The 13,652-nt window shown below is 40.2% G+C and overlaps 3 protein-coding genes across 6 annotated transcripts in view; 2 read left to right on the top strand and 1 right to left on the bottom strand.

The window, feature by feature from the left end:
* The window catches only part of LOC144984062 (uncharacterized), a 55,978-nt gene that overhangs the window by 16,465 nt on the left and 25,861 nt on the right, over positions 1-13,652 (top strand). The gene's annotated exons all lie outside the window — the stretch shown is intronic.
* On the top strand, positions 2,273-4,365 carry LOC111948838 (uncharacterized). Its single transcript, XM_023963735.2, has 2 exons — positions 2,273-2,973; positions 3,336-4,365. The coding sequence occupies exons 1-2, from the start codon at positions 2,363-2,365 to the stop codon at positions 4,219-4,221; spliced, it is 1,497 nt and encodes a 498-aa protein (XP_023819503.1). The 5' UTR covers positions 2,273-2,362; the 3' UTR covers positions 4,222-4,365.
* LOC111948827 (uncharacterized) lies at positions 5,152-8,633 on the bottom strand. Of its 3 annotated transcripts, none has more exons than XM_023963702.2 (4): positions 8,398-8,633; positions 7,333-8,220; positions 7,166-7,245; positions 5,152-6,133 (listed from the first exon to the last, which is right to left on the bottom strand). In XM_023963702.2, exons 3-4 carry the CDS (start codon positions 7,216-7,218, stop codon positions 5,173-5,175), a joined length of 1,014 nt encoding a protein of 337 aa, XP_023819470.1. In that variant the 5' UTR covers positions 7,219-7,245; positions 7,333-8,220; positions 8,398-8,633; the 3' UTR covers positions 5,152-5,172. The 3 variants fall into 3 exon arrangements, with proteins under 3 accessions (XP_023819470.1, XP_023819469.1, XP_078787934.1); XM_023963701.2 differs by having other exon boundaries at positions 7,333-7,527; XM_078931808.1 differs by lacking the exon at positions 8,398-8,633 and having other exon boundaries at positions 7,333-7,527; positions 7,944-8,389.

The raw sequence follows: 13,652 nt of genomic DNA, 5'->3' as shown, positions 1-13,652 counted from the left end.
CTCTGATACTCAACATAAATAACAAACTGGAGTAGTCTCAGATTCATTCTACAGAAGAACACAGACAATTCCTGTGCAGAGAGCCATTGTTTCTATTTGATATGAAAAGTTGTGTTTTTAGCAGCTAATATAATGAAATAATTATAAAACTGATAGATTCTGGTAACTTTTATGCTTTTACACGACTCCATCTGCAGGGCTTTTCACACAGCCACTACGTACATTTTGCACATTTTCCACACATGAAATGTTGGTCTTTCGTGATATGATATACCTAACATTCGTCGATGTGCACAGATTTCTGTCAAGGGTTTCGACCAACGGATTTTTCGTAAATTTGGTTTTGAACTGTTTAAGATTTTTGGTTGATTTAGAATTACGCAGTTGATAATTTGCAATCATTACGTAAATCATACGCAATTGTGCATGACTTATGCAAGATGCTTATGCAAATCTTTGGCTTTCACGCTGCAGGCTTCTTTGTTTTGTCCTGCCACTCCCAGGTCAAGCAGTTCATCAAAACTTTGGCAGTCAGGCCCCCTTCTCTCTCCTTCCTCACTGATGTTGTGTTTTTATAATTCCAAAATTAAACTTTAGTCATCCATGGCAAATGTTGGACGCTGGTGTTATATGCAATGTTAACGTGTGTTATCGCGTCACCACATTACATTTTGTAAAGTTTTATTTTGAAAGTAAAACTGAAGTTTTCCGTTTACCATTTTTGCAGCTTTTTGCCACTACACTGATGTGTTAATAGACAAGAAGTATAACTCCTGCGTAAAACTTGTGTTTGTTGCATAGCGATGGATGTCAGACGCAGACGTGACAAAAGAGATGTAAACATTCCGATTTATTATTAAAGATTATTTTTTTGTGTGTCGACGCAACACACTGCCGATGGACCAGTGTAAATCAGCCATTTTTATTTTTAACCCCTTGACACCTATTGATAAAATGATACATAAAACCGCTTCAGCTCCAAAATTACATTAATTTAGCATCTGCATAACAGCAGAAAAAATTCTGGCGTCAAGAGGTTTAAAAAAACAAGTATTTTTTAAAATACGTTGTCTTGACAGACCTAAAATCCTTTATTTTTTTATTTTAATGGCCAAAAACTGAAGCTATTTTCTGTCATGCCGTCTTTCAAAAAGACCTCACTTTTAGCCATTGACAGCTTGGGGGTGATTGTTGTGCACAAGCATCAGCAAGGGGCCATTGATTTATGTGCACGTGCAGCCGAGGGACATTTTTTATTCCTTACAGGCCTGTCCTTTTGGAAGCACATCCATCCGAGCAGAGTCTGATTTTTCAAGCGCCACTGCGGGGCATTTGTCGTCTGTAGCGTTCATACAGCAGGGTGGTTATTTTGTTGACAGAAACCACTTAGGGGCCCTTGTTTGGAGTAAAACCACAGGTGGGAGGTGCTTGTTTAGGGGACAGGTGAACTCTGTGAATGCTTGTGTGCAAGCATGGTATCTTTTTGTACTGTGGAACAGGCGGCACAAAAACATTTGCCCTTTTTCCAAACTATCCATTTATGGCAGTATAAGGTTAAATACAGTATGTATGTGTGTGCAACTGTGTGTTAAAAAAAAACAACTAATCCTAAAAATTTCGGGGGAAAAATCTAATCTCATATTACTATTTCTGTACAGGAAGCAGTTTACAAATTATTTTACTCTGAATAAAAACAGACAAATAACTGTTGAATTTATCCATCACTACACAAATTAAGACTGAGTAAGAAATCAGTCCCTCAAATAACTATTAGAAAGCCATTTAGACAAAAGCAAGGATCTCTTTGCAATAAGTAGAAAAACAGAAGCACAACCAGATTTTGAAAACAGGCACCATATTTAGTCTGGCATGGACATTTATATGGGGAATACAGTGTTCCCCCGCTTATTCGCGTTTCATTATTAGGCAGTTCAATATAAGGGATTCAATGTTTCTTACATTTTCCATGACATTTTTCAGTCACGTGACTCCTCTGGTGATGTAAAGCAGTGTTTTTCAACCAGTGTGCCGCGGCACACTAGTGTGCCGTGGGAGATGGTCAAGTGTGCCGTGGGAAATTGCCCTCATTAACTGATTTAACAACATTTTCCATCTCCAGGATTTCAGCTCTTAGTTCATCCAAACAGGCCCTGATAAAACACTGAGTAATTAGGAATATAAAAGATCTTAAAATTACTTTTTCTTTGTGTTTATTTAATTCTATTAAAGACATTTTGATAATAGCCTACGTGCACGATAGAACTTCCGGTTAACTTCCGTGTTTCGAGTGTGAGGCCGACAACTTCCGGTTGGTCGTGTTATTGTTGTGGGGAGTTTGGTGCGTTGCTACTTTTGAGTAAATATGAGCGGATTTCGGGTAAAAGAGAGGCGTTTGGTGTTTCAACGCGTGACAAAGACATCACAACACTGTTGTGTACCCCTGTGTGCGAATTCTTCAAAGTACAACAGTAGTATAAGCTTTCATAGCTTTCCAAAAGATATGTCGGTGAGAGCCGAATGGATAGTCCGAGTACGGCGGGAGGACTTCACCCCAAGCAAGACGAGTCGTGTTTGCAGCAGGCATTTCCAAAAGGGCGATTTTGTTAACAACCCTGGGAAATTGAGAAAGTTGAAGAAAGGGGCCATTCCTACTCTTTTTTCCTGGAATGATTTTCAAATCCCGGCACCGAGGGCGAGCGTGTGGGAGCGGAGACCCAGACCAGATAGCCCCCCTCCTCCTGTCCATGACATCAACTCAGAAGAAGAGATGGAACTGGATACCCTGGCACCAGATCATGATTATTGCATTACTCCAACAACAGCAATGGTCGCAGATCAGTTAGCTGAGGAAAACGATACACTTCGCCAGAAAGTTAAGGAGCTGGAACTACACATTGAGGCTCTCCAGCTGCGGAGTTGTTTTGGACTGAAGCGGTTTGCAGGATCGGACGAGGACATCCGATTTTATACCAGGTATGTCATAATTAAGGTTTTTTGAATTGCAGGAAGCTGATGTCTTGTACCATATTAACAGTGATGGACAGAAAATCATGTACAAAGTCATGCACTTAAGTGAAAATAAAGACATGTAAAATGTTGCTCCACTAAAAGTCCACCTTGCAAGAGGAAGAGTATTTTCCTTTAAGTGTACATCAAATATCAAAAGTAAAGTAATTTATGACTGACATAGTCAGATGCGTAGACACAACCTTTTCTTGTCTTTATGTTAAACAAATGTAGTAAGTAGAGTAAAAATTAAGATAATTGATTATGTGTAACTAAATTAGCCTACCATGACTAACAACATTGTTATTTTTGTGTAATTTGTTTAAAAGATTCCATTCTTATGACCACCTGATGGCATTCTGGAGGCTCATCGAACCAGCAACATCAAGGATGATCCGTGTGACAAGTGTGGCTAGAGAAGCATCAGCCTCTGTGGCAGAGAAGACAACAGCAAACAGATCAACTAAGTTGCTGCCCATAGATGAGTTATTTCTTTTCCTAAATTATCTGTCAACTGGATGCACACAGAGAGAGCTTGGGCACCGATTTAATATCCATCGGACAACAGCCAGCAGGATCATCACAACCTGGGCCAACTTTCTTTACTGTGTACTGGGAGCTATTTGTATCTGGATGACCCCTGAAGCAATCACAGCTAACCTACCTCCTGAGTTCAACGACTATGCAGACACTCAGGTCATTGTTGACTGCACAGAACTGCGGTGCCAAACTCCACCCTCACTTGTGTTACAGAGTGAGGTGTACTCGCACTACAAATCCCACTGTACCTTCAAGGCCATGATTGGTATGGCACCACATGGTCCTCTGACATTTGTTTCTGCACTCTACGGGGGCTCTATTAGTGACCGTGAGCTCTTCAGATTGTCGGGCATTATACCTCTCCTGTGCCCTGACATGGCTGTGATGGTGGACAAGGGCTTTAGGGTGGAAAACCTTGTGCCAGGAAAACTTCACAGGCCTGCCTTCCGCTCCAACAACAATCAAATGGCAGCACAGGACGTCCTGGAGACCCAATCAATTGCACGGCTGCGAGTTCACGTTGAAAGGCTAATCAGGCGGGTTAAGGAGAACAAACTTTTTGACACTGTAATCCCTTTGTCTATTTCAGGGAGCATTAACCAGCTTTTCACTGTAGCTTGCATCTTGTCCAACTACCAAAATGGACCTCTGGTCAAAGACTGGAGAGAACATTAGAGCCAGGTAGAAATGTGACTGTTTGTTTCATGGTTGGCTGCTCCTCTTCCTCATTTACCTTTTTTTTATTGATTCACATTCCAATTTAGTTTTGCCTTACATTTACTGACATTTTTAATCAATAAATCATTTAATTGAAATCTATATTACCTTGGTCTCCTTTTGTGTTCTTTAATTTCCCCTCAAGTCGGCCTGACTTACTGAATATTATTTTAAAGGGACAGTTCACCCAAAAATGAAAATTAGTTCATAAGTTTCACACTCATGTTGTTACAAAGCTGTAAACATTTCTTTGTTCAGTTAAACACAAAGGTAGATATTTAAAAAAATGTTTGTAACCAAACCGTTTGTGGACCCCATTCACTTCCATGGTAGGAATAAAATTAAACTATGGAAGAGATTGGAGTCCACAAATGTTTTGGTTACAAACATTTCTCATAATATCTTCCTTTGTGTTCATCAGAACCAAGAAATTTTATACAGGTTTATAACACGAGGGTGTGTATATGATTACAGAATTTTAATCGTGTGAACTATCCCTTTAACCCTTGTGCTATCTTAGATGACCCCCCCCCCTTCCATTGAGGTGTTCTCCCTACCATGACAAAGGTGGATAAAGGTAGAAAGATTTCATGTAATCCATAGACACCAGTGAAGATCACAAATCATTGAAGAAAAAAGGTTCAGTGCACTGTCTAGTGGGTCTAGATGACCCAACTCCCAACGTTAAAGTGCCTAGGATAGCACAAGGGTTAAATCTAGCAATACATTGGTGTGTGTTCACCTTTGCTGTGTACACTTTAAGTAAAGTGGTAAATCCTTAAAGTATTACAACTCTGTTTAGCACATATTTTCTAATAAGTTACGCGACAAATTTAAATAACTTGAAACAACTCACATTATAATGAGATATCAACAAGAACAAGACAGTTCTACTGAGAATTCATTTTATTACAGCAAATATTTACGTAGGTATGTGTAGAAAAAGAAGAAGTCTGCTCTCTCTCTTATTTTTTGCATCACATCACTGTCCCGGTATATTCTTTGAATCAGGGTGTCTTCCTCCGCAAACACCACAAAATCGCACCACTCCACCCCTGTTAGGAGCAGCTGACCCTGCACCTGCCAGTAGTAGCCATGACCCTGCTTCAATTCCAGGTTGCCGTCTTTCATTTTCAGATGAGGATAATCCACATAGCTCTTAACATTTGGACATTTTATTTCCACAAGGCCGAATTCAGTACTTTCTGTAGGGTCAAAGACAACCCCATCTGGGGATGTACCTAGCCATGGAGTGTCGGGGTGTATAATGAAGCCACAAGGGTAGTAGTTCACCCTCTTAAGCTTGCAGTACTCTTCAATGGCATCAGCTTCCATTTCGAGACCCCTCTTCATTGCTGCAGTCTGACGAACCCCTTTGAGCAGCCGGTCTGCCATTTTATCTAAGGTGCATGGTTTAGCATGGCATATTTCTCCAAAATGTGAGGACGTGAGTCTGGGTTTTCTTAGTCTATGCCAGTCTGCTGATGTACTTTGACCCCTAGTTGCATATTCTATTTTGTTTGCCATCTCCCAGGTAACCTCAAGTGACTTGAAGTGCAGCTGTTGATGCTCAGTGAAAACAAACATACTGCATGATGTCTCCAGTCTGCATCCAGCCAATGGCAAATCTGGGCGTGGTGGAGCATCAATGTGAGCAAAAGGGCCACTTCTTGCCTTGGGTTGTTGGTATGACAGGGGACTGCCTTCTTGTACCAAACCGAGTGCAGAGTCCACTAGCGGGACCTCACAGGTGATACCCATTGTACAGATGGTTGGTGCAGAAACAGGGGTGAACTCTTTGTAGGTCTCTGACACACTGAGAGTGGACAGGTCCAGCACCTCTCCACTGATGGCTTTGTACAATGTGGACCTATTTGAAACAAATTGAGAAACACAAATAAATATTAGATATTTTAAAGAATGTCGGTAACTATACAGTTGAAAGTCGCCATTGACTTCCATAGTATTTTTTCTAATTATAGCCTATAAAATTCCCACAAAAACCTCAAACCAACAAAATGTTTATTATTTAATTATATGTTGGTATATTTTTGTACACGTACAAAAAGTACACCTGTTTTGACCTGATGTTTATTGAAATGGACAAAAAATTACAATTAAAGCCAAACATTTTATTTTTATTTGGTCTCAATTATAGAAGCCTTGTGAGCTGAAAAATGTACTTTAAGATTTTTCAGAAACTTTAAACAATTCAGTCTGAAGGGATTAATTCAGGGCTGTCAAAAGAATAATCACATCCAAAATAAAAGTTTGTGTTTACATAACATGTGTGTGTACGGTGTGTAACTTGTGTATATATAAACACACAGATTCATGTATATATATTAAAAAAAGGTTATATTTATATATAAAATATTTATATTTATATATACGGTAATATAAATTATATAAATGTATATACAGTATATAAATGCAAATATTTCTTAAATTTATACATGAATGTATGTGTATTTATATATACATAATATTTACACACCGTACACACACATATGCTATAGTGATAGTTCACCCATGTTGTCATGTTGTTACAAAATCTATATAGATCTCTTTGTTCTGGTAAACATGAAAGAAGAAATTATGAGAAATGTCTGTAACCGAACCGTTTGTGGACCCCATTTACTACCATACTATTCTTTTTTTCTACTATGGAAGTGAATGGGGTCCACAAACGGTTTGGTTACAAACATTTCTCAAAATATCTTCCTTGGTGTGTGTTTCATCAGGATAAAGAGATTTATACAGGTTTGTAATAACATGAGAGTAAATAAATGATGACAGAATTTTAATTTTTGGGTAAACGTTTGGATGGGATTAATTTTGATTAATCTTTTGACAGGCCTAGGTCAATTAATAGATTACTAACTACTAGTCAAATTCTCACTTTACTCCCTCGATCATGGTCCTCTGCTTTGGTTTGGCAGACATCACAGCCATCTTCTCGACGGGACCTGGTTTAACACCCTGTGAATATAGACAATAAGCAGTGATGAGTGTATGTGATGTGTAGATGTAGTATTGAAATTATTGTTACATAATTCCAAGTCTTGCCAGGGTTCTTGGCTTGTGCCACTGTTGTTCACTCTCCGTACAGCTCAGCACTGGAGGAACAACTGGAATGTCAAGCTGAGAATAATGTGCAGACTGGAAAAGTAGAGCCACACAATGGTTACAGAGCACTGATCCAGCTACACATGTACAGCTGTGATGGGCCAGCTCAACAGGGATGGAGTCCTTCAGACCCACCTGTAACAAGATGTTAAAAGAAATATATTTTTTAAAAAGTGGCAACTCTGATTTGTCATATATTAATATGGGCTACTCAAGTAAGCTACTATTTATTTTTGTACACTGTTAAAATAGCTAGTAAAATCTTAACTTTTTTCTTTTAAACACTGTTAGTAAAGGGATTAATAATCTTTTTCTTTTAATGTGGTCAGTGGAGCAGTCTATTTGATTTGCAGGTACACTCAGAATCCCCACTTAACACGTACCAAGATTGCAGTATACCTTCTTAAACTTAGCAGGTTTATATTATTATACCCATCTTATGTGTTTCACCTTTACCCTGGGATGTTCAGTATACCTGGAAAAACAAACTATACTACACCACTGATTGCTGTTAGTGAAAACATAACATAGTAACGTAGGACTAAGCGTACACTGTCCGTTTACAACATGAATGGGGAACATGGTCAACCAAATGAACGTGGTTAACCTAGAGCAATAAAAAGAAAAAAAAGAAGAACATGATTACCCCAGGAACATGGGTAACGCAAAGAACCAAAAGAACATGATGATTACCCCAGGAACATGGGTAACCATCTTAACGCTACACTTATCCCACTCTTAAAATGTGAGGTGGTTTAGATCTGTCCATTGACGGATGACATAACGCCCTCACACACACTACTCCTGTCACTGGATCTTTCTTGGACACTGAGAGGAAATACAAATCGCAAATAAAAAATACACACAACCAGTTGATAATCAGATAAACTTAATGTATTTAATAACAATAAGTGTGTTGAATATTGACACGATTTAATAAGAGTTAAAATACTTAGCTGCTAGCTAGTCAATGTGTAACGTAACAGCTGAGGTATTGCTACTCACCTTCAAAGTTGTGGATGTAACTTGAAATGTACAATCGAAATCCTTTTTCACGCTTACAACCGGGTGCAGATAAACACTGGTCGACAATCCTGTAGATGTCGTTCACGTCGATTTTCGGGAGACCTTGTAGACAACGGGTGAAATATGCCATCTTTCGCAATCAAAATCTGCCGTGTCGCTGCTATAGAAGTCGCAAACCGGAAATGGTCGGCCTCACACTCAAGGCGGCGGAAGTAGAACTCCTTCGTTATGTGCACGGAGCCTATTATGACGGTACCGCGATTTACCTGCAGCTATAGCAGTTTGCGGAAAAGTCCCCGCCCCTTTAACTGTCTCCGCCAATCATTCTTGAAGGCTAAATCACATGTCATCAGTCTGACCAATCAGAAGTGCTTAAAGTCTTCACTTCCTTGTTCTTAATTCTGCTGATAAAGTCGCTCAGTTCTAACAAAAATACCAGCTAAAGCTCATCTTTGGCGGTGTAGCTTTCAACAGAATCCGGTTTCTGCCGTTTTCACACTACATCTCCCATGATGCATTGGCTTAAAGGGACAGCGCATACTGAGTCGACCTTGTGAAACGTCTTGAATCCACAACAAACAAACAGTTTGTAAATTTTCTAATTTAACCTTTAGTTCATCTCTTAGAAAAAACAGCCGCAACTTCCTGCTTTTTCTGCCACAATTATCACAAAAATCCACGTGAGATTGCGGCAGGGGGGGGGGGGGGGGGGTGGCTGTCGATCAATACAGACCATGAATTTCTGCTTTCTTTTTTTTTTGGGATGCTGTTGTGCCGCGGGATTTTTGTCAAGGTTAAAGTGTGCCGTGGCTCAATAAAGGTTGAAAAACACTGATGTAGAGCATGCCGGCCCGTCGGCTTCCTCGACGGCTGCAAAAGAATATTTCACAGCGTGGATAAGCTGTTTCCAACGGTTCCTGAATCGCTACCAACCGAACTTTCATGTGGACACCCTTGAGGTTTTTTCATTTTTTCCGGAATCCGTTTTTTTAAGGAGTTTTTCCTTACCGCGAAGGGGAGTCTAAGGGCAGGGATGCCAGTTAAGCTTAGTCAGTTTGTTAGTTCATTTTAGTATTTTCCTATTGAACTCTATGTATTTATGATCCTTTTGATTTTATGTTTCACTTTTTAAAATTACCGATACAAAGTCCATTGAGTCAACATCCCTCCAGTTTTAGCGTCCCTGCACTGGCTCCCAGTCCGTTTTAGAATAGATTTTAAGATTTTAATGATTGCTTTTAAAGCACTCGGTGGACTGGCCCCAATCTTAAATCTTCGGCGAAAGGCCTTTTAACAATCCCACAATCTAGATTGAAAACCAGGGGTGATAGGGCCTTTGCTGTAAGAGCACCAACACTCTGGAACAGTCTCCCTAAAGAGATAAGGCTCGCTGGGTCCCTACCAGTATTTAAATCTCTTTTAAAAACCTACCTCTATAGGCGTGCTTTTAATGATTTTACTGGTTCTTAAATTTTAAACATATGATTTTATTGTTTCTGTTGATTTCGTTGATTACATTGATTTTTTTATTTTTATTGATTTTATTGATTTCGTGGATTTTATTGATTTTACTGTTTTATCGATTTTATTGATTCTAACCACTATCACCGTTTCATGTGTGTGCTGGGTTTTATTTCTCCATACTGGAAACTGTTTTTAATATTGATTTTCTCCTATATTTTTGTACAGCACTTTGTAATCTTGATTTTGAAAAGTGCTATATAAATAAAGTTTATTATTATTATTATTATAACTGTTGTTGTGAATTTGGGCTATACAAATAAAATTGAATTGAATTGAATTAACCCTTGTGCTATCTTAGATGACCCCACCCTTACATTGACATGTTCTTCCTACCATGACAAAGGTGGATAAAGGTGGAAAGATTTCATGTAATCCATGGACACCAGTGAAGATCACAAATCATTGAAGAAAAAAGGTTCAGAGCACTGTCTAGTGGGTCTAGATGACCCAACTCCCAACGTTAAAGTGCCTAGGATAGCACAAGGGTTAAATCTAGCAATACATTGGTGTGTGTTCACCTTTGCTGTGTACACTTTAAGTAAAGTGGTAAATCCTTAAAGTATTACAACTCTGTTTAGCACATATTTTCTAATAAGTTACGCGACAAATTTAAATAACTTGAAACAACTCACATTATAATGAGATATCAACAAGAACAAGACAGTTCTACTGAGAATTCATTTTATTACAGCAAATATTTACGTAGGTATGTGTAGAAAAAGAACAATGAGAGGTCAAATGTTCAAGGTTTGAACACAGTGTAGCTAGTATTCTGGTCCATTTTTCCATGAAGATCTTCTCAAGAGCTGTGATACTTCTCTGTTGCTTTTCTATGGATTACCCCGAAATGCTTTATACCCAACCACACCTTCTTTCCTGAGCGATGTGTTTAGGAGAATTTCTGTGTTGCAAAATTCAGCCATGTTTCATCCCTAATGCTCTTACTAATGAATGGAGGTTTTTGACCAAAATCCCACCATGGATCCATTCATCCTTTACGGATCCATAGTCTTATCTTGGTTTGCAAAATATAAATAAATAAAAAGCTCCAAATCATGATGTTTTCACCCCGATGCTTCACAGTGGGCCTTGGTGTTCTTGAAATGCACCTCAGAATTCTTTCTTTGTTGTGAACATTGCAGATCTGTCTCATTTATTTACATAGGACAATTTGCCAAACCAGAGACTGATAAATACTTTTTGGCCCACTTTTGTATGACACCTGAAATTCACCTTGCACATGAGCTTTGAGCATGATCGGTAATAAAGAAGTGAAAAGAAACAAAGAAAACACTCAATTCCAATCAAAATAAAGAAGAAATCAATTTTAAAGGTTGAACCAGGCCGTTTGAGGAATTTTCATAAAATACATCGATTTAAGGCGCTGTGACTTACTTAGAAGCAACATATTAACAGACTAAATCAAAAGCAATCAATACAACACAGCAGGAAGTGTATCTGATGTGGCACTTAAGGAAACCTCTGCATGCTCAGATTTTTTTCTGGCTCTGTTTGTGAGGTCAACGGATTTGCAGAACTCCTGGATCAATATTGCACTGCTCTGTTACTGTGCTGATGACTAGACTAAAAATTATTGATTGAAAAAGCCTGACTCAAATTAGAGTGCTGCTTTGTGTCTGTGGTATCAATGCCCTCCAGACAGACCTAAAAGCCCTGATGAGTGAGCGGCTGTATTTGTTTCGAACTCTGACCTTGTTGCAGTCCTGTTCTGAATCGATATTTTTTCCTCACTCAGGAAGCATTTAACACGCGGCTAAGTGGTTTCCTCTCTGAAACTAAATAAACATTTCTTCATGACAGACGTTTCCCCATATTTTTGCCACAAGTTAAAGAAAATGATTTTTTAAACTTCTGGTTTGATTCCAGTTAAAACCTGTCCTACTTGACAAAAAATTGACATCAATTCTGTACATGTGCAGCATCACAGAAATGCTGAAAGTCCTTTTATTGAAGTCAAAAACAGGATCTCAGTTAAAATGAAAGGGCTTTGGCTGCACGCACTTCCACCATCTTACAGCCCCTCTCACCAGAACCTAAAATTAGCGGTGCGACAAAATGCCGATCAATATTGGAGGTATCCAGCTGTACAGGAAGACCACAAGAACACATTAAAAACACCAAAAACACCTTTTCAATTGAAGTGGGTTTTTAACATGCATGTACATCTCTGCAACCCAGCTGTTTATCTCAGTGTAGAACCTAAGAACTAAGGAGGTTGCTGGAGGGCGCTGATGCTGTAGTAACGGGCGTGCGTGCAAACAAGCGTGCACACGGGCATGCACACACGATCCCGCACACACACGCCAACAAACTGCAAACACCTCACCTCACACAGGCTCTACCAGGACGCACGCAACATGCAGCTCACATAGCCAGAAAACGTTCATGCCCACACATGCCAATCTATCAGTCTGGCTTAAGGTTTCAATCACAGTTTCACCGTCACTTTGCGTGCTTGGTGACATGAGTGCCATCTATATAGAAGGAGGATTATTATCTATCCTTGTATTGCTAAAAAAACAATTTTAATAAATTGGAAAAACAACAAAAATATTAATGTAAGTCAATACAGAAATCTGCTGTTTGATCATATCAGCTTGGAGAAAATGTCATCCCATAGTTCAAGTAACTTTGAAAGAATTCAGTCTCTCTGGTCTCCCATAGTTCCACGCAGGGAGAAGGTTCCCTGAGCTTTCTGGAAAGACCAAGAGGCTGGGATCACATCCCACCTGGGCTGGGGGGTGTCCGAGTCCCTGTGGTGTGGGTTCTGGTCCTTGCCCCCGAGCGCTGGGCCTCGCCAAATTTCCAACTGTGGCTGAGCCAACCGTGGGCTGGATGGGTGGCTGCCTGGGGTCTCCCTTGGGGGGTCCTGGCTTGTACCTGGGATTGGGGCGGGGGGATGCCCAGAACTCCTGGGTGGTGATGAGGTGCTCGTCTGGGGCTGTGGGCACTCTTCTGGGTCGGGGCCCCGCGTTGGGCCCTCCCTGCGCAGCAGGGGGGCTGCTCTCCTGGTTGAGCTGGAGCTGCACTCTCTGTCCCCCCATGTCTCCCTGCTCTCTGGCTCTGGGGGTCCCGTGGCGGTCCTGCTGGCCCTGGCCTGGGTGGCAGATGTAATCACCCAGGGGCCGGTTGTTCTCTATCTGCTGCCGTGCGGGCGTTGGGGGTTCTGGCTGCAGCAGCTGCTGTAGCAGGGGTCTTGGTGTGGGGATGACTGGGCACTCTCCCTCCTTCTTTTTACATTCCATCAACCATTTTAGAGGAACATGAACAATCACTTGAGCACAGGTGTTAGCTCACCTTTGCACAAATATTTTTCGTGTTTGAATGAAATATTTCACACTAGTTGGTTTCAAGGCATAAGTATGCGTTTTTTAACGATTTGTATTGTGTACATGTTGACATTTTTGGAGCCACCATGTTTATAACATTTGAGTGTGTGTGTGGACAGGCCCCGCCCCTTTTAGATTTGTATTACATCTGAACCTGACTGTAATGATAAACATCCAGTAACTTGTTGCTTTATGCTGCTTCATGGTTTTACCCCCCCCCCCCCCCCCCACACCATAATCATGCTATCCCCCTCCCTCTCTAACATCCCTCTCTCTTCTACCCTCCTTTCCCTTTCCGTCTGGTCCAACACAAAAGATTTTTAAATATGATTAAAATGAATAAAGTTTGGCCTCGATTAC

Source organism: Oryzias latipes, chromosome 15 (assembly GCF_053564925.1).
Source record: "Oryzias latipes strain Hd-rR chromosome 15, Olatipes_Hd-rR_3.1".
Lineage (NCBI taxonomy): Eukaryota > Metazoa > Chordata > Actinopteri > Beloniformes > Adrianichthyidae > Oryzias > Oryzias latipes.
Note: the sequence above shows the minus strand (reverse complement) of the source record. Positions and strands in the feature narration are given on the sequence as shown.

What these genes read in the sequence shown, in the direction of transcription:
- LOC111948838 (XM_023963735.2), top strand. Translation starts at nt 2,363, where the DNA reads ATGAGCGGATTTCGGGTAAAAGAGAGGCGTTTGGTGTTTCAACGCGTG. An exon ending in GACATCCGATTTTATACCAG is followed by an intron (nt 2,974 to 3,335) that starts GTATGTCATAAT and finishes TTTGTTTAAAAG; the next exon opens with ATTCCATTCTTATGACCACC.
- LOC111948827 (XM_023963702.2), bottom strand. Translation starts at nt 7,218, where the DNA reads ATGGCTGTGATGTCTGCCAAACCAAAGCAGAGGACCATGATCGAGGGA. An exon ending in ACCATGATCGAGGGAGTAAA is followed by an intron (nt 6,134 to 7,165) that starts GTGAGAATTTGA and finishes TGTTTCAAATAG; the next exon opens with GTCCACATTGTACAAAGCCA.